The sequence below is a fragment of the Thermobia domestica genome, chromosome 6 (assembly GCF_964235325.1).
Source record: "Thermobia domestica chromosome 6, izTheDome1.hap1.1, whole genome shotgun sequence".
In the NCBI taxonomy this organism is placed as follows: domain Eukaryota; kingdom Metazoa; phylum Arthropoda; class Insecta; order Zygentoma; family Lepismatidae; genus Thermobia; species Thermobia domestica.
This window is the reverse complement of record NC_137459.1, coordinates 169,417,405-169,442,202: the sequence shown is the minus strand read 5'-3', so window position 1 is coordinate 169,442,202 and position 24,798 is coordinate 169,417,405. Positions and strand designations below refer to the sequence as shown.

Sequence of the window (24,798 nt, the reverse complement as noted above, 5' to 3'; positions counted from 1 at the left end):
GTCCATATTTTCGGGGGCGATAAGCTGATTGGTGACAGTCTAAATGACATTTAACCTCAAGTTTAATCAAGAATGTTAATGTCAGCTGGCCTGGAAATTGACAAGACAACGCCGAAAGCGTTGTTCGTGATTTTTTATTTCACTTAATTCTTTATTCTTTTATGACAGGAGCAAGATCGAATGTCTTGCTTGTCGTTATTTATTCCACCTGGTTGCATATTTTGTGACAGGGGAAACGCATTCGGCGTTGCCTGTAATTTATTCTATACCGTTCCACATTTTCTGAAGACGTTGCTCGTTGTTATTTATCGTATTCAGTTCTTTATTTTCAATTCTTTATTTGTAATAGTTAGAGTGATCGCTTCTAATATTTTCAAAGTTTTAATGCAAGGTCACCTAATAAGAATGCATTGAAATCATTTGTTTCAGGCGGAAGCAGAGATTGCTAAAAGCAATAATGCAAAAGCTGATTCTAAGCAGTTGGTGAGATCTGATCTCAGAATCAGAATTGATAATGAGGCTAAAGCAACCCAAGTGTCGACGGCCAGAGAAGAGCAGAACAGAAATAGCAACGCAGATCGTAAGCGGATGGAGCAGGAAACTATAGTATGTTCACAAGGGATAGAAAGCCTCCAGATCGTTGGGGATACAATTTAAAAGTTGTTTAATTATGGTCCGAGATGTTTACAAAGAGAACAAGGTTCATTCACATGGGGAGTGACTGTTATTTGTAAGAAATGGCTACAAATGTTTTACAAATTTAGCAATGTCTCCAAGAACAAAAGGTTACAGTTTATTTAGGTGAACAATGTGATGAGAATTACGATCTTGATTAATAAAGTGGATGCCGATGCTTTTAACATAATAAATGGTTTAAAGTTACAATTATTTCTTAGTTTTTGATAGTGTCATACTATTAGGCAAACGTACAGACAGTGTACTCTGTATCAATAGAAAGCTAGTACGGAACTAGTCACCACATCTTTCCCGGACGCTGGATTGAGAGAGGATCGCCATGGCTCTAGTCAGAATGCTTGCCTGATCTGACATCCTTCATTTTTATATTTTTATTTATTTTTTTATGGGGTTACATCAAGTCAGGTGTACAAGGACAGGATTCGGGATTTGCTGCACTTGTGTGAACACATTGTGGCAGTGGTGCAGAATCTAACCCCTGCAATGTTGCAGAGAGTGTTCCAGTCTACGGCAGAGAGGTGGCAGCATTGACTCGACATACAGAATGGCCATATCGAGCTGCATTCATTTGACTTACTTAAACGCTGTATTCTATTCTCCTCTCCACTTTTCATATCCATCAAAGTGGACCAACGCAAAAATCGATCCTTACTTTTCGGGCACCCTCTATATGTAATATTTGTACTACTTCGAGTTTAGTTCTACTCACTTCAATCCTTAAAAAATAATATACTGACTTTTGATCCCCATATACTTCAAATAATATTTTTTTTTTCATTTAAGAAAGAAAGAAAGAAAAACAAAAAGCACGTTTTTATTTTCTTCCACGCAAATGTTGTGTGCTACATGTTCTATGTCATTTGTCATAAGATAAGTACCAATACACCAGAAGGGAAATTTGTAATGTGAGGAATAAAAAATATAAGCGTACTGCAATATCATATAAATTCTAAATAGTGTTGTCAATATATTATCACACTCTAGTATGATAGCATATTCACAATACACAAACTCTACATCAATTTGTATCTTGAAAGCAGATGTACTTTTCTTCGCCTTACATCATGAAAAAAGATATCACATTTACACTTAAATTATCTTCACACACTTCAACGTAATGTTTAGAAAGTAAAGATTTCTATTTTCAACTTCTTTTATAATTTCTTAGGATAACTACTGATAATTAATATGGCTGCAGATAATTATACGTATACGTACCAGAAGAAACCGCCAACGATCATTTGTGTAGAACTAAAATTGTGACAAGAACCAATACTTTTTTATAACTTCATATCAATGACGAATACAATGCTGATTTGATTATCTTACGCCGGAAAACACACTGCACATGAGATGTTCTCTAGAAATCTGTGACATGTCCATCACATTGTTTGGGTTCAAGTTGCAATCGCTTACGTTATCACAGTACTGATCAAAGTTCATATTATGAAAATATTGTATTTCCACTTACGTAATATTGTATATGACATGTGATGCATAATGCATTCAAGATTATAATACTGTGTCTACTTTGAAGAAAGAAAAATATATACAATCGACATAAACCAATAGGTTCTCTGCTTCCACATCGGGACATATCAGTTACTCTCGTTGTGTTACATAAGCATATAATCATTGGAACGAATATCATTAATGTAAGAAGGTTACTTTTGATATTATATGGTTAAAGATGATAACTGTGAATGCTCTTGACAAAGTTCATTTTCAACGTCGTTGCATTGATTTTCAATGCTTCCCAGTTTATTCTACGTTTAATTTTGTTAAACACGAGTTCACGTAGCAAGTACCAAAACGATGTGTCTTTTAGGAAGGAAAACACACCACAAAAGAAAGTTGTTACTGGTGTCCACTGCCTAACTTCCTCACAGATGATAGATTTAAATCATCAAACACAAGTCTAGAAAGACTGATTTAAATCACGATCAGTTACTGCTCAAGATTCTGTAATACGAATTGAACTCGTACTAACCAAAACTAATTTCTGACGCTAAAAACACAATACAGTATATCGAGTAGATGCTCAACCCTACATATTCTTCCTTCTATCCTGTCAAATGGACATCCCACACTACATTGAAGTGGCTAGCCAATTGCTGGATTGCTCATTGGTGGCTGAACATATGATATTCCATACTTCACGGTAGTACGGTTCACCATATGTAAAGGACTTCAAACTTCATAAGTTTCCTCATAGCAAGGCAAAGAAAGAAAGAAGTATAGGTAGTATGTTCAATTCTAATTTGGAAAACTAAGGTACATAAAGATTCAGTTTCATAATTTTATTCAAAAGTACACTTTTTTTCTTATGTTATGTAATTGAATTGGTCATAAAATCGCACGGGACTACTTCGTGTTTTTCTTAAGCTGAATGCATTTAACTGAATTAAATTATCCTTAACTACTTAAAATTTTAATGACGAACAATGTTATGAAACAGAATTTACTTTCAGTTCCCAGTCATAAGTAATATGTTAATGATACTTCAAACCCTTATTTTATTAATCCAGCCCTTTGCATAACTCTCAATCTTCGGATTGTTTCGCATTCATACAGAAGCATGGATAGGCTGCACTGATTAGATATTTTACTTTCAAGGTACACTGAAAACTTGCTTCTAGAAATAAAATTCAATCTTCAGAATGAACTCTACACTTCTCTATATCTTCTGGTTATTTTCTTGTTCATCTGTCACTCGATGTTTTTAGTTGGCCTAGCCACAAATATCATTTACTGTTTAAATCTTCCCTCCCATCATCTTTCTCTTCTTTCACCACATGATTGTACATTATCTGTTTTTCCGGCGGGAGCTCATGTGGTTTGGATTCCACGTTAATCAGTAGGTCCTGTCTCATATAGCCTCGCTGCTGAAAGGGACATTAAACTCATAATCAACTCAATTATCTGTTTTATTATAATTCATTTTCAATTAACTGGTTCAGACTAGCTTTGCTACCTTAAATAACAAACTTAAAAAAAAAAAAAGATCTCTGAACAAAGCAACGTTTATTTAAAAAATGATAAATGTGTGACAGTTTCGCCAATTAAATGAACATATTGATGAAACTGTTACACATTTATCATTATTTTAAATAACGTTACTTTGTTCAGAGATTTGCACTTTTAATTACATACACCACAATTTTAAGTGGTTAACTGTACAAATCTTCCTCCCGAACCAAAGGATAGAGCTTTGTTTGTAGGGAGCAACAAAGTAATTTCTATTTTATGTCCACATGAAACACAGTAGTTCGTTATAAAGAATAGGACTTATTATAATAATGTTTGATTACCAATGTTTGATTACCATGGTTAGCATTTATAATTTATAATCTGTTAAATGAAGACTACGTGACATGAAACAAAATCTTTAGTTTAATGCCTCATATTCAGGGAGACAAATCTCATAGAAAAAACAAAATTGAATGTTTATTTATTTATCCTCTGTACAAATCAACCGCTGAACCGTTTGAAATGAATTTCGGAACATTGTATTTATCTAAAATTGAACCTTTATCATGTTACTTTGATTAAAATGCGTCTTATACGGGGAGGGGGAGCCAAACTTTTACACCAAAAGTTGAGTATCTCAGGAGCCCAAGTTAGGGAGATGAAACCCGATATATAAACTCCTTATTAAAAATACGTGTCTACACCAGCTTTCTCAACAATTCCGCTTTTAGACGGAATTGGGGGAATGGGAGTTATTTGTAACGAGGGGAATGGCAGCAATTTCTACTGTATAATATTTTAATTTGCTTTTAGGTAACTGTAGGAAACGGATGTAGGCAATTTTGATTTTTTTTTTTTTTTTAACGGAATAGTACGTTTTGGTTTTTAGTTTTTCGCGATTTTCTTGAAAACGGGCCCGACGAATTAAACTATGTATATTAACTGTTGTGTAAAAGAGATACAACTTCTTATATTTTACCCAAGCAACGCCATATTCTTAATCAGTTAGAGGACACAATCATATAAATGAATGCTAGAGGAATTGGTTTAATAAAGAACTAGAAGAAACTAGTTTGTCACTACTAGCAATCTTATCATCTAGAAATAATGATACAACGTTATTCGAAAAGAATGAACCGATTTCGAAGACCTATTTCGTAGTCCATAAATATTTTTTGGAATGAGTCACTGACTATCTGAAAGTGTAAGTGTCTAAGTTATGAATAGTTGCTAGCAAGGCGCTCTGGATGTATCATTCTCCTCGACGCTCAGTATGCTGACACACTTCAGAAGTGATTCTAAAGTTTATTCAAGGAACGTACAGTACCTCATGTAAACAAATACACGTGGTGATTGTTTCATTTATTGGTTAAAGAGCCTTGGAACATCCATGCGGCAGAAGGAAATAGTCCATTGGTAAGTAAGCTGCTTTTCAATGTTTCTGTTGCTTATAAGGATTATTACAAGAAATACAATTTTCTTACAATTAAATAATAGAAACAACACTGTATCTAAGAAGTAAATTGAATTAATGCAATAAAAGAGAATACGCATGCGCAGAAAGTGGCTTTGACCCATCTTGCGTGCGAATCACAGTTTACAATATGGCGCGTACGGGGAATATATATAAAACATTGGCTGGCTACAAGCACGTGCTTCTTGAAAGAAGCACTGACCGATAGCCAACCATCCGATGACTGGTGGAGTAATACCATTCTGCAATGTTTACATCAGGATCAGAAGGTTCGTTGAATGAACTTTAGTTTCGGAGTTCGCTTTTCATGGTGCAAGGTGTTTTTCTTCTTTCTTTTTTTCTTCGGAGGCGATTTAATAATCTCTATCCTCTCCCAAGAATACTCGACGGTGGTTCTGAGAATTTAAAGACAGTCGAGGCATTACGACAGCGAACAATTCAATGGATCGTGATCTGCTGCAATGCATTTGAGATGTCCTAACGCTGTCAGTGCTGCACGAGATGGCAACATTGAACATTTGTTGGAAGGAAATAAAACTATTATCAGCAGAATACTTGTGACTTGGTTGTAGATTTGAGATACTTCCCTCTCAGTAAAATAGACTTTCGTGAAAGGGATATATTTTTTTCGAGTAACCCTGTAAAACTCCGTTACATCTTCTGCAAAACATAATCTACACTTTTCACAAAACATGTCTCCTTGGAACTGAATCAGCCTCTCAAGAATGGGTTCCACTTCTTCGTTAACCCTCTATTCAAACTCGAAGTGGTAGAAATAATATATTTTCAGTTTCAACCTTTATAGTCACAGAACAAACAGTAACAAACGATTTTCTGCAATCGATACCGCACCTTAAGGATGGGTTTCATCTTCTGCATCTCTCTACTAACATCACAATTGGTAGAAATTGATACGTTTCATCTCTATCCCTCTACTGCAGCTCAAAGTCATAGATGTTTCAATACTGAATTCGCGTTATTTGAAATGAAATCTTTCAGTTTTACGTCCCACGCTTATGCCGGTTAGGCTAAAGGAGACGGTGATGGTGATTAATGAATGAAATGGTGGAATGAAGAAAGTGGGAGGAAACGGGAGAACCCCGAGAAAACCCACGCACACGGTGTTTGTCCACCACAAAGTTCACTTGGCGGGGGCTGGGATCGAACCCGGGACCCCAATCACCAGAGGTGAACGCTCTACCACTGAGCCACCGCGGCCCCTCGCGTAATTTGGAAGCCTACCGTAGTTTCATACTGTGAAACGAAACTCACTTGCTTGTGATTTAGGCTTAGATTTCGTAGTCTGGAGGGTGATAACGACCAATTCACTGTATGCTACCATATAGTCTTACACACCAGCGGCCACGTATACCTTACCAAGAATAACATTTACTTCCGCTTTCCTTCCTTACTCTCCATAATACTAGTTATTTACAGGTTTCATAATACTCTCAATAAATAGGCAATGGCACCCTATTGTATTAATGTGCAAAAACTAGAGCAACCGAACAGTTAATATTTCCAACTTCCTACTGGATAGAAATGACGTAACTATTTAGCTCTTACATATTCTCTTTTTTTATTACTTTTTTTTAGTTATTTTTACTTTTTGTTCATTCATTCATGGTTTTCTGTCCAATAGGCAAGTTCTTACCTGCAATCTCCATGTCAATCAATGCTCTGCTGTACGTTTCGTAGCAGTATAAGATCCGTTTGTTTTTATATTGTCTATCAGTTGGAATCTCCTTCCACATACAACTTCCCCACCCAAAACTGTTCCTTCCAGAACATTTCTGAATAGGCAATTTCTTCTAAAGCAATAATCCAAACAATTTCTTTTCCGCTTCTTTATCACATTCAGAATTGCTTTTCCCTACCGAGTCTTTGCAGTACAGTTATGTTTCTAACTCTTTCCGTCCACTTTATCTTCTCCATCCTTCGCCAAACCCACATTTCAAAACCTTCAAGTCACTTTTCTTCACTTTTACGTAAAGTTCACGTTTCTGCTCCATAGAAGGCCACGCTCCTTGCGAAACACTTTACCAATCTCCTCCTTAACTCCTCGTTTAAAGGTCCACTGAAAACACACTTCTTTCTATTAAAAGCTTACTTGGCCATTGCTATTCTCACTAATTTCCTTACCGCACCTCATGTCACTGCTTACCAAGCAACCTAAGTGACTTTCTCCCAGTCACAACTGCGTTTATCTTCTTTGAGTTTATCTTCATCCTAAACTGTTCACAGCTGATGTTCAACTCCACCAGATTAGTGTTCAGTTTTTCTTTATCTAATGCTAACAAAGCCATATCATTTGCAAATAATATAGATTTGATTCTTCTCCGGTATCTACACGTCCCTTACGCTATAAACAGTTCTTCAAAAGCTAGCTTTAAAAAAAAGGAAAAGAGAAGAAAAGAAAACAAAAAAAGAAAAAAGTGGGTGACTTACAGCATCTTTGTCTAAGACCTCTTCCGAATTCAAATCCTCCCCTATTTTTACTTTAACTCGTTTCTTTATGCTCAGACTACTTATGAGTCTCCTTTCCTTGTAACCGACGATAATTTTCTCCAGAATTCCGTAAGTTTCGTCCAATTTACTCTATCAAAAGCTGTCTTCAAATCCACAAATGCCACCACTCCCCAATTTTCCGCAGCAATTCATTGCATCTCTTGTACTACTTCCCCTTTCTGAAACCAAATTGTTCACTTCTCAAATAGCAGTATTTCGTTATAAAAGTCCGTTCTTCCAAGCAAACAGACTTTTTTTTTATTAAAAGAAACACCTTTAATAAAGTCGTTCAATACTTCTGGCTCCTTAACTTAAGATACTATCCCAATACCTGTCTAGTATGTTTTGAGGGAAACTTTAGACAGGACGGCTGGCTAAGGGATTTCAATTCTGAGTGTAATAGGGGATTTTATTTCTATTCCATATTATTAAATATTACCCACAACCTTGTTACTCTACAAAATTGTCTACTTTCTTTATAGAAGTCGAAATAAGCGAGTGTTAATGGTGCAATCTGCGTCCTACGAAACACGGATTTCTTGTGGGATACTTTATTTATTTATAATTTTCAAGTTAAGTTCAATGTCTCACGATCATGCACCGAGGCGTAAGGAGATGGTGATGATGAGATAGATGCTAATGGTGGCATGATGAAAGTGGGAGGAACGCGTTAACTCCGAGAACATCCATGGACACGGTGTTTGTTCACCACAAAGCCCAATTGGCGGCACCTGGGCCAGGAATCTGCGCCAGAGGTAACACACCACGGCCCTACAAAGGAATTCCATAGTTTCATGTGCACAATACATGAATGCTTAAATGATATTTTAAGTAGGAATATGGCTTCAAGTATACATACAAAATTTTAATAGCACCCAATGTGCTGTTTTTTTTTTTTTTTCTTTTTAATCCTGGGGTTTTCACAACTCTACCAATTACTGATACACCAACATAATGATTAATAACACTTGCTGACAAAAGCCATAATTGAAGTTATAAATAAATAGTATTCTGGTTAAATTTGACTCACCTTAAAAAAACATTCCTACATAATTTGTTGCGGGGAATCGATTGATGCATGTCCCTAATTCTACAGGAGGCAGCATCAATGTAAAATTCGAGGGTGAAAAGCTATAGATGTCGTACAAGTCTTCCCAAAACTTTGCGGACTACAACGCAACACATAAATGGAACAAGGAATTGTAAGTGTTACACAGACTAGGGCAAAGATTGTGATAATCGGCATAGCAGTTATAATGATTTTGTTGTACGGAGACTTTTCAGAAGACTGGTACGGAATGAACATGTATCTGTTTCTTCCACCTTAAGATGAATGAGCGAAAGAGAAGAAGAGAGAGAGAAAATATATAAAAGCTTTTAAATTGTAAAATGTCAGAATCCTGTTTTCAAACTATTTTAAAGGAAAAAGTCACACACTTTTGCCAACTAAGAATTTCTAGTTTATGGTATCATGCCGACTGACAACACTGGTTCAATTTCGAGTTGATAGAAGCTCAAATACACTGTGAAAGGAAGGATGTACACACAATAGTCAACAGAGGCATTAATACTATGATGGAGCTTTTGGGGGGCACGGTGGCTCAGCGGTAGAGCGCTTAACTCCGGTACGTGGGGTCCCCGGTTCGATCCCTGGCCAATTAAGTTGGTGGTGGACAACTGTTTTTTTCGGGATACTCTCGTTTCCTCCCACTTTCTCATTCCACCAATTTTTTCTTCATCATTCACTTGCTTTAATTGTAGTCTTCCTTAGCCTAACAAGCATAATCGTGGAATGTTAAAATAAAAGATTTTATTTTTTTAAAGATAGAGCTTCTCGACCTTTGGCATTGGATTGACGTTGATGCGTCACCTCCAGAAATCGGAGCCAGTGCCAATTGATTTATCACATCCAATTACGTAAGAATGCTTTCTTTCTTTCTTTCTTTTTTTAAAATTAAGTTAGGTTTAACCCAGTAGATATCATATACAAGTAGTTGCATGTGAAGCTCCTCCACTATAATTGTAACGGAATACCTCAACCACTAACAACCAACAAACATCGTGCATTTCTGCTTATAGGTAAACTTTACAATATCTGCTCCAGTTAGTAACCTTAAGCAGACACGAGAAATTACACTCGATTAAACTTCGCAGAGTAAATCCAAACTTCCCTATCGTTACATTAACCCGATCTTACTTGTCCCCACCTTATTCTACTATACTCTTTTAATGCGGTCCTACTTACCGATGCGCAGCTGGAGCGTGTGTTGTTAAGTTTACCTAGGTTCATTGTAAGTACTTTAAAAGTCGTGCATTTAACAACTGTATCAGCTGGTCCTAGCAATCAAATATAAATTAGCTTATGTCAGTACTAGGGTACAACGAATGCCTTGCACCCAAACATGCACAAACAGTGAATACTTTTTTTATATATTAAGGTTCAAGTTATCTAATTATGTAACTTTAGTATGCAAAATTACGAAATAGCGTGAACGGTTACGTAAGTAATTGAATTGTAACTCCCTGTAATATGAGAAATGTGACCTTTCGCAACATTTCAGTGCTCTGTCCTACATATGAAATGCTTTTTGATAAATTTTGATGTATGAGTATATACATATATTCAAGTTCCTAACTTCTTCATATTGTAAAATACTAATACTCACCTTACTTGTAGTTTAATGGTAGTTATTTAATCTTCACTGCATTCCTGTCACTAGCCGCTCTCCTGTTTTCACTTATCATTACCTTTATGGATCTTCTGCTAGATCACGATAGTCACTTTTTTTTGTCACGATACATTCAAAGTCAAATGAATTCCAAGTCAATTGCTTAGAAATGTGCTATCTTACAAACTAAATTTTATATACATAACTGGGAGCTATAAAGAAGTTATGACAACTTTGTCAATTTATATTACATTATTTTTAGCTTCAACTTTCATGAAAAGCTAAACAAAAACATTTTTTAGGATATTCAATTAAATTACGTACTCCTACCAATAGATGTCAGATACGCTGTGGTGTAGTGTAACGTCAACAGGAGTATGTCGTGCTCTGCAGCAATGATTGAAGTTAAAAAATAGCACTCGTGTAGGGTTTGTACAGACATAATCTTTTTAATTTAGTGTTCGTAATACACTTATGAAAAAACTGCAGCACGACATTATTTATTAAAATTGACAGTTGTAACGTAAGTGTTAAGATAAATTGTTATTTATAATGTATATCGCGGTAGGTGTGTAAATAGTGCCTCTTGTTCAGGTAATGTTGGTGGGTGTAGTATTCTGCTTAGAAGTATGTAAATAATACATAATTCTAGCAAATTTCGAACATGCTGGTATAACAAGCAGAACGCGTTGCTTTTCCAAGTGTAAGTTGTAGATTAGTTAAGCTAACAAGACAAGTTTATTCTTCTTTTGTAACTGCATTCTTGACCTTGTGTAAGATTAAAAATAATTCGCTTCTTACATGCTGAATGCGAAAATACGCTAGCATTATTATATAAAATGTTACGTGAGAGCGCAGTTTCATTTAACTAAATATTCAGGCTGTCTTATGTATTGTACGTACCTTTTACTATCTTCTTTCCAACCAACATTAACATAAATTGATCGAAATATTTCATACAGCTCTCTGTTTTAAATGTATTTTATATTATTATTTACCCGCAGTTCCGTGCCAATATTTAACATTGAATTATGTCAACTACTAGAGCTATGTTTGTGTTGGTTGATGTTATAAATGTTAACTGAGCATCAATTTGTATTATTATTAATGAAATACTTCCTCCTAATTTGTACTTAATGCTTTGTACACTAGGTATCTGTTGGTGCATGCTTGTAGTTATATGGTTTGTGTACATGTCTTTGGCGTGGGAGACCTGGGTTCCATTGCTGGCAGAACCTCTCGTGGTTCGAATTCTATGTTAAGCTGTAGGGCCAATGTTAAATTTAGGGAGCTAGTATTTTTCGAATCGAAAAAATGTTACAATTTTGCTAATTTGTGTTATTATTAGGTTAGATTAGGTACTTCCAATGGTCCATGTTCTGCCTTCTTCAAAACATTTCCCTACCTCTTTATTCTACACATAACCAGCTGTAGATCCACGTCTCATATAGTCTCGGTGCTGAAAGGGACGCTAAACTCCAATCCGACCAACCAACTACATAAGTTACACAAAGATGGGAAAAAAATGTAAGGCTGGATCGCGAATTGATCCTGGTTCGTAATCTAATCGTGTGCCGATTCACTAATCATTACAGTGTTTACTCTGCGTCCTCAACAGCCATACATTCTATCACTCTTGACTACAGCATTCGCACCTATAGAGAAATTGGTGTGTTATGAAATTAATTATTTTGTAATAGTTATACATTATTCGTTACAATATTTATTCCATTCTGCAGACAAGAAATCTGTCTGAAGGTTCCGTGCCCTTTCCCAATTCTTGAATGAGGGGAAGGTTCTAGAACACCGGTCAATCATATAAGTTAGTAGTCAGCTTGATACCTCTCTGTACAATAACTCAATACTTAATTCACTCAGTACTGTCGAGCGAGCTACAGCGAGTAACGGCGTGTTAGATGCCTCGCATGGCATGTTGTTTTCTATATTTATTACAATTCAATGAAGAGGGGGACCAGTGTTCTAGAACCCTGCCTTGAATGGGAAATAACAAAGTTCGGATTTTGAATAACATGTAGTCAATGGCTAGGTCAGAACCTCACAAGTATGTAAGACGTCTATCCACTAGCCGATAGCCTGGTGGAGGCTGGACCTAGCCTATGTCACAAGTGGGTATCATGAGCAACCTGGGGGTAAATGCAGACGAGGTGGTGTTGACCACCTCATGCAAGTCCTGAGGTCTCGAAATTGTGGATCCTTCTTTTCGCTCTGCCTATAGATCTACAGAGGCCTGTTGTAAAATAACTATCTCTGTACATGTTTGATCAATGACTTTGTTCAAGTGAACTTTCCTAAATTGTAATTGCGTTAAGTTTCGAAGACTATTATGTACTAATAACATAAAAATCATATACTGGAGAGACCAATACCGAACGGTATCTAGTCTAACCTGACATCTGTGAATATAATGCATACTTCATTGGTGAGGAACATAGTTCATAAATCCTCGTAGACGGTGTCTTCAAAAATTATTTGATGTGAAGAAAGCCTAACTTTATGAAAGTTATTGCTAACAGAACTCCAGTTATTCCCATAGTATTGGTAGAAGATTATATAGAGAGTGTAAATGTACTTTTCCTGATGACTATAAGCACGTACAGTAAATAAGGCATTATTGATATTTTAAAAAGTAATGAATATATTATATATTATTATGCAGTACTACACTTTCCTGATGAGTACATCATTAAAACAGTGTTGTTGTTTTAGCCATTGCGGCACAATTGAAAAGTCAACATTATTGTCCATAGTTATTTCCGGATCACTTGAAACTGCGGATAAAGGGGCTAATATGTATAGTGCTAATAGATTGTTTATAATCCGATACGAAATTAAATTTTAAGTTGTCTGTTGTTATTGTTAATGTACTTTCTTTTTAGTAATTCATTAGCATTATTGATACTGCGAACAAGCATTATGTATTTGAGAAATATTTAAAATATTTTCAAGATCTGGAATAATATATATCCTGGCACAGAAGAAATGCAGAGTGACAGTGAAGACTAATGGAGTCCCAGCTGAAAAATCTCTGGCACTGGGCTACACACGTTAGTCACTGCTAGGCGGAGAGGAAATTTCAAACAACTCGATTGATGGAATACATTCCACTCTTTTTTTTAAAAAAAAAAAAAAAAAAGAAAAAGTGGTAGAGCTTGACGAGATGAGTGCACTTAAGAAATATTACCGTGTGTAGACTTCTGGTTCTCTGGTTATTATCCACCCTATTTGGGGTTTGGACATTTTGTGTTTTTGTGTTACTAAGTCCAAATCAAACTAACTGTCAATAAGTACGAAACAAAAGATCTGCACACCGTAATATTTCATATACTTAATAAGCTATTCAAAGGTGAATACCATTTCAAGTATGGTTAAATGGGTGGTTTTGGTTATCAACTTACCGGACCTCAAATCTGGGGTTTGGACGTAGTCAAATTTTCGCGAAATAATAATAAGTAAATACATAAAAGTCACTAGATGCGATCGATGGAACCCATGCAATTTTGACCAAATTGGTCATATTGGTAGGTACGAACTTATAATGCATTTTGAGTTATTTACCATCAAAGTAGAGGTTTGAATTTATTTTGAGTCCAAACTTCAAATTCGCTGAGGTTTCAAATTTGGTTAAGTTTAGACCATTGACTCTTGACTTATTGGTAATCAAATATCGGGTTTGGATTTACCAAACTTGTTAAGGGCAGTAATTGTAGTGTGTATTTATAATATAGATTTGCTAAAAATCCCTTGAAGGACGATTATTTTTTCTTTATAGGGCAACTCACTAGTTCTACTCATTATATGTAAAGGGGCTGCGGTGGCTCAGTGGTAGAGTGTTCACCTCTGGTGCTTGGGGTCCCGGGTTCGATCCCAGCCGCCGCCAATTGAACTTTGCGGTAAACCTTTAGCCTAACCGGCATAACCGTGGGACGTAAAACTCAGATTTCATTTCATTTTTCATTATATCTAAACACATTTATCTGTTACACAGTTGACAATGAGGTAAATTAATACTAATTTGATCTGTTTGTTTACATGAAAAATTTAAAATAGTAACCAAGATATAAAATGCCTGCAATATATATATATATATATATATATATATATATACATATATACAGGGTGTCACGATATTTTGGGAACACACAAAAATAAGAAAAAAAGTTCATATGGACCTGTGCTGAAAAGATCGTTTCGGAGTTACAGGGTGCCGAAAACGTGAAACAAGTGAACTTTAAAAGTTCCATTACTATGGGATCTATCGTAGTCGGGTGAAGACATCACTGAGGAACTGGTATGTGAACTATCCAAATATCCATGTTTAAGAAAGCTCCAGTACTTGCGCACCAATCTTTAGGAAGGTAGGTGGAGAGTGATCAAGTACTCACAAACAGCTTCTCTAAAAATAATTATGTAAGTATCGGAAGTTCTGAAAGATGGATATTTGGATAGTTCACATAGTAGTTCCTCAGTGATGTTTTGACCCGAATAAAATCGGTCCTGTAGTAGTGGAACTATCGACCTTTAAAGTTCATTTCACGTTTGGGCACTCTATACCTACGAAACTGTGCACTTATGACCACAGGTTCATATGAACTCTTTTTCTTTCTTTCTTTCTTCTTCTTATTATTTTGATATGAGGAATCTATTCCCAAAATATTGTGACAAATTTTTCCAGCACTCTATATATGTATACAAGCCAGCATAGGTAACTTGTTACAATTAGGAGTGAATGTTTCAAAGTAAGTATTATGAAATAGTGCTATCAAAAAAGTCAATTACTTATGCCCTAAATCTCTCTTTTAAATGTGGATTAGGTAAGTGTACGGATATGAATAAAATGAGATAGCCTTGCACTATATCCAACACATACTATAGAATAGAGCCATTCATTTGATTAATATCCACAAATCAGGGGCGACTCTGTAACCCAGTCATGAATTGACATACCTTCTAAATGAATGCGAAAAATAATAAATATGAGCGTTTATTTCTGTATAGAAATGTAGAACGACTGAACAAAAATTTTAGTTATTTTAACCCTGATTAATGACCATAAGAGATTTGGCTCTTTCTCGTGTTAACCTGCCTCACAAAACAGCCCTTTAAACTCCTGCCCTTACTTACTATGTAAACACACTTACCGTGACTGATGAAACTTGTTTCTCTTCTACCTACTCCTTGCAGTCCGCGGTAGAGGAGAGGTGGCGGATTAGTGAGGGGATACAAAGCTCACGGGAGGTTTAGTAAATTCGGTCCCTGCAAGATTGTGAAATTTCACACATATTTTGGAACGTTGTCCTAGGTATACGGTTAGCAAACGCATTTTCTGCACGGGGTACCGGGGTTTAATCGCCAGTAGGAGAACGTGTGACTCAGGTTCTACATTAAACAGTACGTTTACGTCTTGGTGCTGAAAGCGAATGGTCGAATGAAATATTATTTACTTTAGAAACGATAGAATATATACTTCAATTTCAATGCCTCATGAAAATAATGTGTCCTTATTTTATAAGTCAATAAATATTGTAAATATACGGATAAATGAAGCTATTTAACTTTTGAATCATTACTTAACTCTTTGTGCCCGTTCCACAATTCACACTGTTAATAATAAGTATGTATGTTAATAGATAGGTAACCAAACGATTTTTACAAAATCGAGTGAAAAATTCATTTTGTAGAAATAGTTTGAATAATGTTGGCAGCATCAAGTATTTTCCACTTCTTGAATAGTTCGAATTCTTTGTGATAAATAAAATATGTAAAATTAAGTTAAATAATTCTGTATGTGGGAAATATATTAGGTCTATGATTATGCAATGCGAAATTCATTATTTTCCAGTAAAATATGTACCTCACATCCAATGTCGTAAGCAAATTTTCATCAAGGGGGAGGTCGTAGCATTAAATCTCATGTATCAAGTGTGATTTTTGTATATTTTCCTAATATCTTGCTCATAGCGGATACCCGAAGCTTCGTACGTACGCGACTGCTACATTAGAATTCGAAGAACACTTTCAAACTTATATTATATATATACACTGGGGACCCTAAGGCCGGTAATTGATTTTGCAGGAGATACAAAGCCTGTTTTACCGCCATTGTCGATGTAACCTCTTTCTTGTAGAACTCTGGCACCGCCACTGCCACAAATCAGTAAGTGGACGAAATATAGCAAAATATCCCGATAATATAAACATTTAATCTTTTAATGAATGGTTTGGAATACATTTTCTTTAGAGACACTGAATTAATTGCTTTGTTACAGATGGCTCAGTCGCACTAACGAAGCTGAAATGCACAAGATCAGCCCCATCGAGTCTTTTGACCAACTCTTTTTATGACCGCTATACGGAGGGATGGTCCACAAGCATATCAATATCCTAGTTGTTGCGTCTACACACTGACAGAATTTGCCAATTCCAATCTAAGAAAATGAGAAACACCGGTATAATATATATAAAGTGCTATAAATTGTTCATTCTACATCACTGATAAACTAATAATGTGCAAGGAGAGGTGTTTTCAAACAAAGGTATCGCTGATTTCAATTCACAAAGGATACTTCCTACATACTGTTAAGCTTGAAGAAAATTAGTTAATACCATATCTAAAATAACAGTATTTCTATCGATTTGCAACACAGCAGTTCACCATTTTTCCAAATTTCAGTATACTTTGATAATCTGAAGAACCGAATAATCCTGGGAAATATTCGTTCCTATTAAAGATACAATCCGGTATTAGGAGACGTGTGTTCCCTCCACGAATGTCAGCAGCAACAAATGTCACAAACTCAATGACCGTTCCTAGTTCTATTTCATTTAACAGTTTTAGGTCTTGCAAGCCACGTCGCATGAGTTTCCGATTTATCTAATCATGAGTTAACTACTTAAGTTATGAAATTTAACGAGTTATTTAGGAAATAACTTTTATCTAAAAGGAATTGCTGAACTCGAAGATTCTTTAGCCGCACAAGGTAAATGCTTTATTCAACAGAGGCAGGCGGAAAGCATTTATTTATAATGTGCTATTCCTAGTCTAACAATCCACATGTTCGCTTAATTCCTCCTAAGATAATCAAATCGATTAATTGACTGACTGCATTCTACCTGGGTTGCATCGAAAGTTGCTGCAATAGTATTTGTACTAGGTCACACGGCGCATCCATCATACAGTTAGTTTTTCCTAGCCTATAACGATGCTCTAATAAACAGTACTACGGTACAGCAAAATGTATTCTCAACTATTTTCACAGGTATTATTTAGTTTCTCCTTCAAATCAGTTGGTAGTGACTCTGGCTCACTTGTTAGTGATTACCATTCATTATGTGTAACTGTGATGTTTTCATGAGTACAATTACAGTGTGAACGTATGACATAAAAGCTACAGTGCGTAACACGAACCAACTTGTGATAGGGGCCACTAAAAGGCACAAATACTGCCCAACCAAGTCATTGTAGGGGCGTAGCGAGCGGGTGCGTCCGTAAAAAGAAGGCACGTCAACGACGGTGAGTATGCACATAAACGAGGTCGTTCACAACGGCTCACTATAAGACACAATACCGGCTCCAGAGCTGTCGCTGGATTTGGGGGAGATGCTAAATACCATCCATTGTCAAAATAATCTCCAATTTTGATGCAGTGAGGAAAAAAAATCTGCCTTAATTGCATATTGAAGTTGTGCTCATATTTGCAAATCGTAGAAATTTATAATTCAAAGGTCTGCACACCGTAATATGTCATAAGCTACTCTTTACTTGATACTAAGCTTCTCGAGATTTGTCATCATGGCAAGTTCGGAATGAACTTCATTGATGGCAAGCAATAAATAATATTCTTCCACCAAATCCAAGCCCAATTTTGATGGTCAGTTACTCAGGAACGAAAGTTCTGCACACTATAATATTTCATATGTTTACTAGTCTCAAAGTAATCTACTGCAATGCCAATTTTAGTGAAGATAGGATGAGTCCCATCGATCATGTATGATATATATACCGTCCTTGTTTTATATATTTATTTGGTAAGAAAAATCAAAAGAAGGACAAAAAATCAGTTTCTACAATCTTTTGAAGATCTTTTTTAAAAAGATCAGTGACTTACCAGTTTTTTCAGCTATTTCCTTCACAAGTAAAAGAAAACAAGCTGAAGTGAATCAAACTCAGAAACTCCTGGCTTGCAGAGCTGTGAAACACAGACTCTGTTATCGAATCTGGCCTATACCTGACCGAGCTCATCCACCAAAAATAGCGATCTTCATTCCTTAGACCATGGGCTACTTGTCCACCGAATTTCATTCATATCCGGTTAGTAGTTACCAAGAAATAAAGTACAACATATAAGCCGAGGCGAGCCCGGCCACAAGATGACAATTTTTATTCCTTAAACCAGTGTGTCGCGCAGTCCCGTAAGGTGTCGCGAAATTTTGGAATTTAATAAATCATAAAGCATTTTTTAAAAAGTTGAAATTGATTTTGAGATAGACTGTACCAGTCAACTTCTCCAGTGACATCAACAATATAGAGTACTATATAGAAGCACTATTTTATACAAACTTACTGTCCTACACTATTATAATTTATATTACTGTTAATTAAAAAAATCAAAGAAGTGTATCGCAATGTCGTGAGCGTTCAGTAAAATGTGTCCTCAAACAAAAAAAGGTTGGGAGCTACTGTCTATGGACTATTTACCCACAAAATTTAGTTTCGATTCGGCCAGTAGTTACCCAGAAATAAAATTCCGTATACAATTCAAGCCAAGTGAGCCTATCTCTGGCCGAGCCGTGCCACCGAATATAACATTTTTTATTCTTTACACTATGGGCTATTATTTACGTACTAAATTTGGTTCAGACCCAGTCAGTAGCTACCGAGAAATAAACTACCACGTACACACACGCACACATTCACGTAGAGTGAAACTAAGCTCCCATATGCGTATGTTAGGAGCTAGAAGTGTTCTCATTTATTTACCATTTTCATATAAACTATCTGGAGTTGATCTTGTATGTTTTATTGAATATGATATTGTCAGTACGTAGAGATCTTCCTTGCATATACTTATGTTTTAGTAGTTCAGATGAAAGAGAGATACATAACGGACGAATGAGTTTTAGTATGATTAGCTTTCACTTGTGAGACTTGGGGTGAGATATTTTTTTTAATTATAGTTAAGCCAGTTATTGAACACATTATATTACATCCTTCATTCGTTTTGAACTACAACTGTTGTCAATCATGGACCTGTTCTAATCTTAGAAGTGTATTAGTCGCGAGTACCTATCAATATTGGACTGTCATATACAGTATATATGTTTAATGTCTTAGTGATCATTGCAAAATCGTCAGCAATGTTCAGCTTAGGGCTCTTCAAATATGGGAATGGCTTAATTCAGTATAATGAGTGATAAGTTATCATCCTAAAGAATCAGATTGACTCGATCATGATATATAATGCGTTTCGGGTGGAGGAGCGTCTAGGACGAACTCAATAAAGATGTGTTTCCTGAAAATTATTTTATTAGTGCCCTCAGAAAGATCGAAATAATTGTAAACTTAATTTGAAACTTTTTTGTTAAAAGGGAAAGACGAACAACAGTCTACACATACAGGCGTGAGAACTGGCTCCCAGAGATCAGTTAGGTATTACTTCTCGGAATTCAGATTGCATGTAGTAATCTGTTGTTGAGTTTGCCCTTCCTACTCGGAACGCTTCATATATGCCTTTCCTGACAACTTACATGATCTCTGTTCTGCGAATATAGAATTACCTTCCAGAGTGGAACATACATTTGTTTTACTAAGATGAAATCAATGGATCGTAAATAAACACGGTTATTGATGTGGAATATCACTCTAGGTATTAGCGTAATGTTTAACGTATTTTTAATATTCAATAAAACCTGTTAGCTTGGCCTCATTTTTTGGTACCCTGTATTTTCCCATAATACATACATTATTACTCCATACATTGGCCACTTGTGTATTTCAGAACTTGGTCGAATTGTAGCAACATGATTCCTTTAATGTTAATACTAAATATACCTACGTATCAATGTATGTTGGACACCGGTTACACATTCGACTACACATGCTCTTTGTTTTCAACACTTGTTCGATGATTTCTCGAGACCACATGCAGGAAATTTATAACAAATGAAGGTCGGATTCTTGTTGCTAAGAGTAGAAAAGAAACTAATAACAAGTCCTCACAACTTAGTGCTCAATACCCATTAGCAAGGCGTATGTGTCTGTCTAGATATCCAGAACTAGGGACCGTTTTTGTTGTTTCGCTACGTAGAGGGAAGAGAGAGCATGGATGCTTCAACTGTTCGGAAACTGATGACCTTGTCTGCGCATATTGTCGCAGATGAAAGGGTGAAAAGAACAAAGAATACGTTAAGAAGTTTGTAGATGATTTAGTGTGTTGAAATTACAACATTTAAATCAATATGGGAATGAGAAACTAAAATATATATTTTGTTGGACTGCAGTTTAATGTTTTTCAGCAGCGAGGCTATATGAGACGTGGGCCTACAGCTTAACGTGAAATCCGAACCACATGAGCTCCCACTGGGAATCGAACCTGGATATTCCGCACCAAGGCATGTACGCTAGCAATATTAGATACAGTGTTTTATAGTGCAAACTTAATTTTTACTACATATTATTTACGAAATATAAACCAATACGTAATTACGTACTGCATTAGAAAATGTATGTTACTATCTATAATAGTTTTTGCTTCAAAAATACACTTATTTTGTGTATGTTGGCCACTTTTCAGTGGCCTTACATAGACATGTTTCACTATATGTACAAGTACTTCCCAGTAAACTAAGGGAAATATAGAGGATAAATTTTCCTTTTGCAGTACGAAGAGAAATGCGACAGAAATACAATCTGTGTAAATTTTAAAGAAAGAAAACAGTGTATTCATTAAATTTTCACTTATCGTGTAGTATTAAAAATGGAGCATGCCACAATGAATGGCTTATATATTTTCTGTAATATAAACTAGTAATGAGTGCGTATCATTTCACAGCTCGGCAACAATACTTTCTGAATGCTGGAGTAAACAAATTTATTTCATCATTGTTTGTGAGGAAGAACAATGAAATAGGACTGGTTTTCAATTAGTATGGATAGCCATGGTGGTAGTATAATAGATCATGGAGCCAAAGCCTCCTTTTGGAAGAAAAACTCCAAAACAGTTCCTGGAAGGTAAGATTCTTGAATGAAATATTATATAAATTTTGTGCGTATGTATTCTATTACGAATGTGCATAAAATTCTTCTTAAAATAACTTGTAAATGCATTTGTGTACACAGTTCTTACTTTTAAAAGGTCTATCTTAACTTGGACAGAGGGTTAACTTGATAGTCTCAGATGTTAAAATTCAGGACAAACGAAGAAACTTGTTTGTCAAAAATCTGTTCAGAGATATAGACCGCCAAAGATGGCTCCATTTTTCAGGTGCGATTTTCTGCATAATATTAAAATGCTCTATCTTTGGAACGTTTCAAAATATTTGTTGCATCTGTTTTGTTTGCAAAATAATAATTCAGTGGTTCAAAATGACATCCTCTGTTTAGAAATAAGTGTTCAAGTTATTGTACCTTCTGAAATTTGTGTTGAAACAATCCATATATATATATATATATATATATATATATATATATATTCAAAATTGCCAGTCCCATCTTTTATTTGTATTTATTTATTTATTTTATTTTTTGTATACCATACCAGTGGCGGATCCAGGATATGATCAAGGGAAGGGCTAAACCATAGTTTGCCGCTTTATACAGTGTAAAACAAGATTGAAGTCCATTTTATCCCGTGTATACCTAAGCGTCAAGGGGGGGGGGGGCTATAGCCCCTATAGCCCCCACTCCCTTGGACCCGCCACTGTACCATACAGTACTAGAATGCTTGAATAAGAAAACTTCCACTTTGGAGTTTAACAGGTTGTATAAACAGTGTTCGTATTTCAACTTCCTTGACTAATATCTTGATTGCAATGTGCTTTTATTTTTATTTATTTATTTATTTATTTATTTATTTTTGTCTCAGAAACACCAATTCCAAAAAATCTGAGAGTTGTACAGCAGTTGTTTCTCTAAGGGTACTACATATCCTGTAAAGGAGAACACGTCCCGTAGGTTCTGAAATTCTTCATAATGGTTTTGTAAAACTCCACTCTCGGATCAGTGTGCCCAATGTGATGGAATAAAAACAATGAAGTTGGAACCGATGAAATACTTTTATTCTTCTGAATTTTCTTTTCAAATCATCAAAGGTCTTCTGAACAATGTGGAATCATCCAGATAATTCTGTTGGTTCAGCCTAGCATATAAAAGGGAGAACACACACAAATTCACAAGTCAGTTGTCAATAGGCAGGCGAAAAGAGCAGTTGGAGAGGTGAGTGGTAGAGCGCTTACCTCTGATGAGTGGAGTTCAGGTTCGATCCCCAGCCAAGTAGTAAACTTGTAGGGGACAACATCGTGTCCGTGGGTTTTCTCGGGACACTCCCATTTCCTCCCACTTTCTCATTCTACCATTTTTCCATAATCATTTACTTGCCTTAATCATCGTCTCCCTTAGCCTAAAGGGAATAATTGTGGGACATTAAAATAAAAGAGTAGTTCATCAAAGCTTTTTGTGAGGATCTTGCTGATTGATTGAGTTGTCGGGCTTCTTGTAGAAAGGACCCCTAAGTTTGAAATGTCTTCTGACTGAGGCCACAGGATAGTGAAGTGTGCAGACTATTCGCATGTCTCGGCGGGAGCTCATGTGGTTCGGATTCCACGTTAATTTGTAGGTCCCGTCTAATATAGCCTGGCTGCTGAAAGGGACGTTAATCTCAAAATCAGGTCAAGTTATTCGCATATCTATAAAAGAATGATATATATAAGACTAGCAAAAAACATACTTTCTTCGGGTTGGGTATAAGAGTACTTATTTCAAGACTGTTTCGAAGTTATTTCCAGTGATGAGCTTGTGTTCTAAATGCTTTGACAGAATAGCATCAATGAGAGTAACAGAAGAAGAAGTCTCCCATGTTGTGAATGATGAAGATTTTGTATCAGAAGAATAATTACATTCCCCGAATCAGCAATAGATGATGGTTCAGTCCTGTTAGAAACCATCTTCAGTGAAGTCAAGTCGTAAGCTGTATGCATCAAGAAAGCACATCAAAATTACTCAGCTGTGGGTGAGTATACCAAATCAAAGCAAACTCTTCAAAGTAGAAGTTCACAAGAAAATGAACCAAAAGAAACTAGTGCAACCTGCCAGGAATTTATATCAAACATCAATTCGGCTGTTGAATCGTGTGAATCCTACAATAAAAATGTGCAAGTGCAAGTAAAAATTATTCGTGTCCACTTCAACGGTTCAAATTTTGTACCACATTCCATCTGCAACAACATACATGGAAAAAAAAAGAAAGAAAGAAAAGAAAAGAAAAGTGATGTCTGCAAAAGAAGTACTTGGAAAACCGGATTCCTATTATGGTCATCGTGTGAATGAAGCATATGAACAAATTACGCAGCCATTGTATCTGGAAGATAAATGAGACTGTTCTTATCACAGCGGCATAATATATATATATATATATATATATATATATATATATATATATATACAGAAGGAAGCGTGAAGAAAGTGAAAAAATACATGATCCCCAGTTTAAAAGAAACGTTCTCCATATATAAGAAGAAACATTCAATAATCCACATTGGAAAATCAAAATTTTATACATTACGACTTAAATAGCTGGCTCCATACCCACTAATGATGTCTGTGTTTGTGTGTGTATTATGCCAATTTTCAACTTTGCATGGTAACTTTGAAGAACTTACTTGAAGGCGTGTTTGACATCTTGGTTGGATGTGTGAAGTCATTAGAAGTCTGTTGTGTACAACGAGAGGCCTGATCCTTTCAGGAATGCAGTGACTTCCCTGGAAAGACAAGACACTCTTTACAGACAGAATCTGAGAAACATAGCAAACTCTTGTGAAGTAACGTATACAACGTGAGAGGAAAATAAACTCAACAAAACTGTTGCCAGTGATACGTTATTGACAAACTTGGGAAATGGACAGTCAAAGCAGTATTGCCGCAGTGGCTTAGTGGTAGAACGTTCATCTCTGATGCGTAGGGTCTCTGGTTTGATCTCAGATCGTGCAGGTGGGCTTTGTAGTAGACAAAAGACCATATGTGTGGGTTTTCTCGTGGTTCTCCCATTTCCTTCCACTTTCTTCATTTCATTTATTTCTCATCACCGTCTCCTTTAGCCTACACAGCATAAACGTGGGAGGTAAAACTGAAATATTTAATTTTCATTTCATTTCAACACATTGCGAAAACGAAGGGACGTGTGGAGACTATAAACAACTACGTTTAGGCTCCGGGGCGATTTTGTTGAACTGGTCTGTGATTCTGCCGCA

The 24,798-nt window shown here is 35.9% G+C and overlaps 2 protein-coding genes across 6 annotated transcripts in view; one reads left to right on the top strand and one right to left on the bottom strand.

Moving 5' to 3' along the window:
* LOC145688318 (tetratricopeptide repeat protein 39B-like) overlaps positions 1-10,457 on the bottom strand; it is a 93,799-nt gene extending 83,342 nt beyond the window's left edge. Inside the window, exon 1 of one of the 3 annotated variants that reach the window (XM_081762359.1) lies at positions 10,315-10,457. Coding sequence is in view for 1 of the 3 variants with exons in the window: in XM_081762358.1 (XP_081618484.1) it covers positions 9,894-9,938 (45 nt within the window). In the remaining 2 variants the exon portion in view is untranslated. Of the gene's footprint in view, positions 1-1,914; positions 1,942-9,893; positions 10,022-10,314 lie in introns of those variants that run through there. The other 2 variants (XM_081762358.1, XM_081762360.1) reach the window with 2 other exon arrangements.
* A 154-nt stretch (positions 10,458-10,611) lies between these two features.
* Positions 10,612-24,798, top strand: part of Tbc1d22 (TBC1 domain family member 22) — a 51,515-nt gene continuing 37,328 nt past the window's right edge. Inside the window, exons 1-2 of one of the 3 annotated variants that reach the window (XM_081762363.1) lie at positions 10,612-10,745; positions 21,387-21,565. In XM_081762363.1, coding sequence (XP_081618489.1) covers positions 21,483-21,565 — 83 coding nt within the window. In that variant the 5' untranslated portion in view covers positions 10,612-10,745; positions 21,387-21,482. Of the gene's footprint in view, positions 10,841-21,386; positions 21,566-24,798 lie in introns of all 3 variants that reach the window. The other 2 variants (XM_081762364.1, XM_081762362.1) reach the window with 2 other exon arrangements.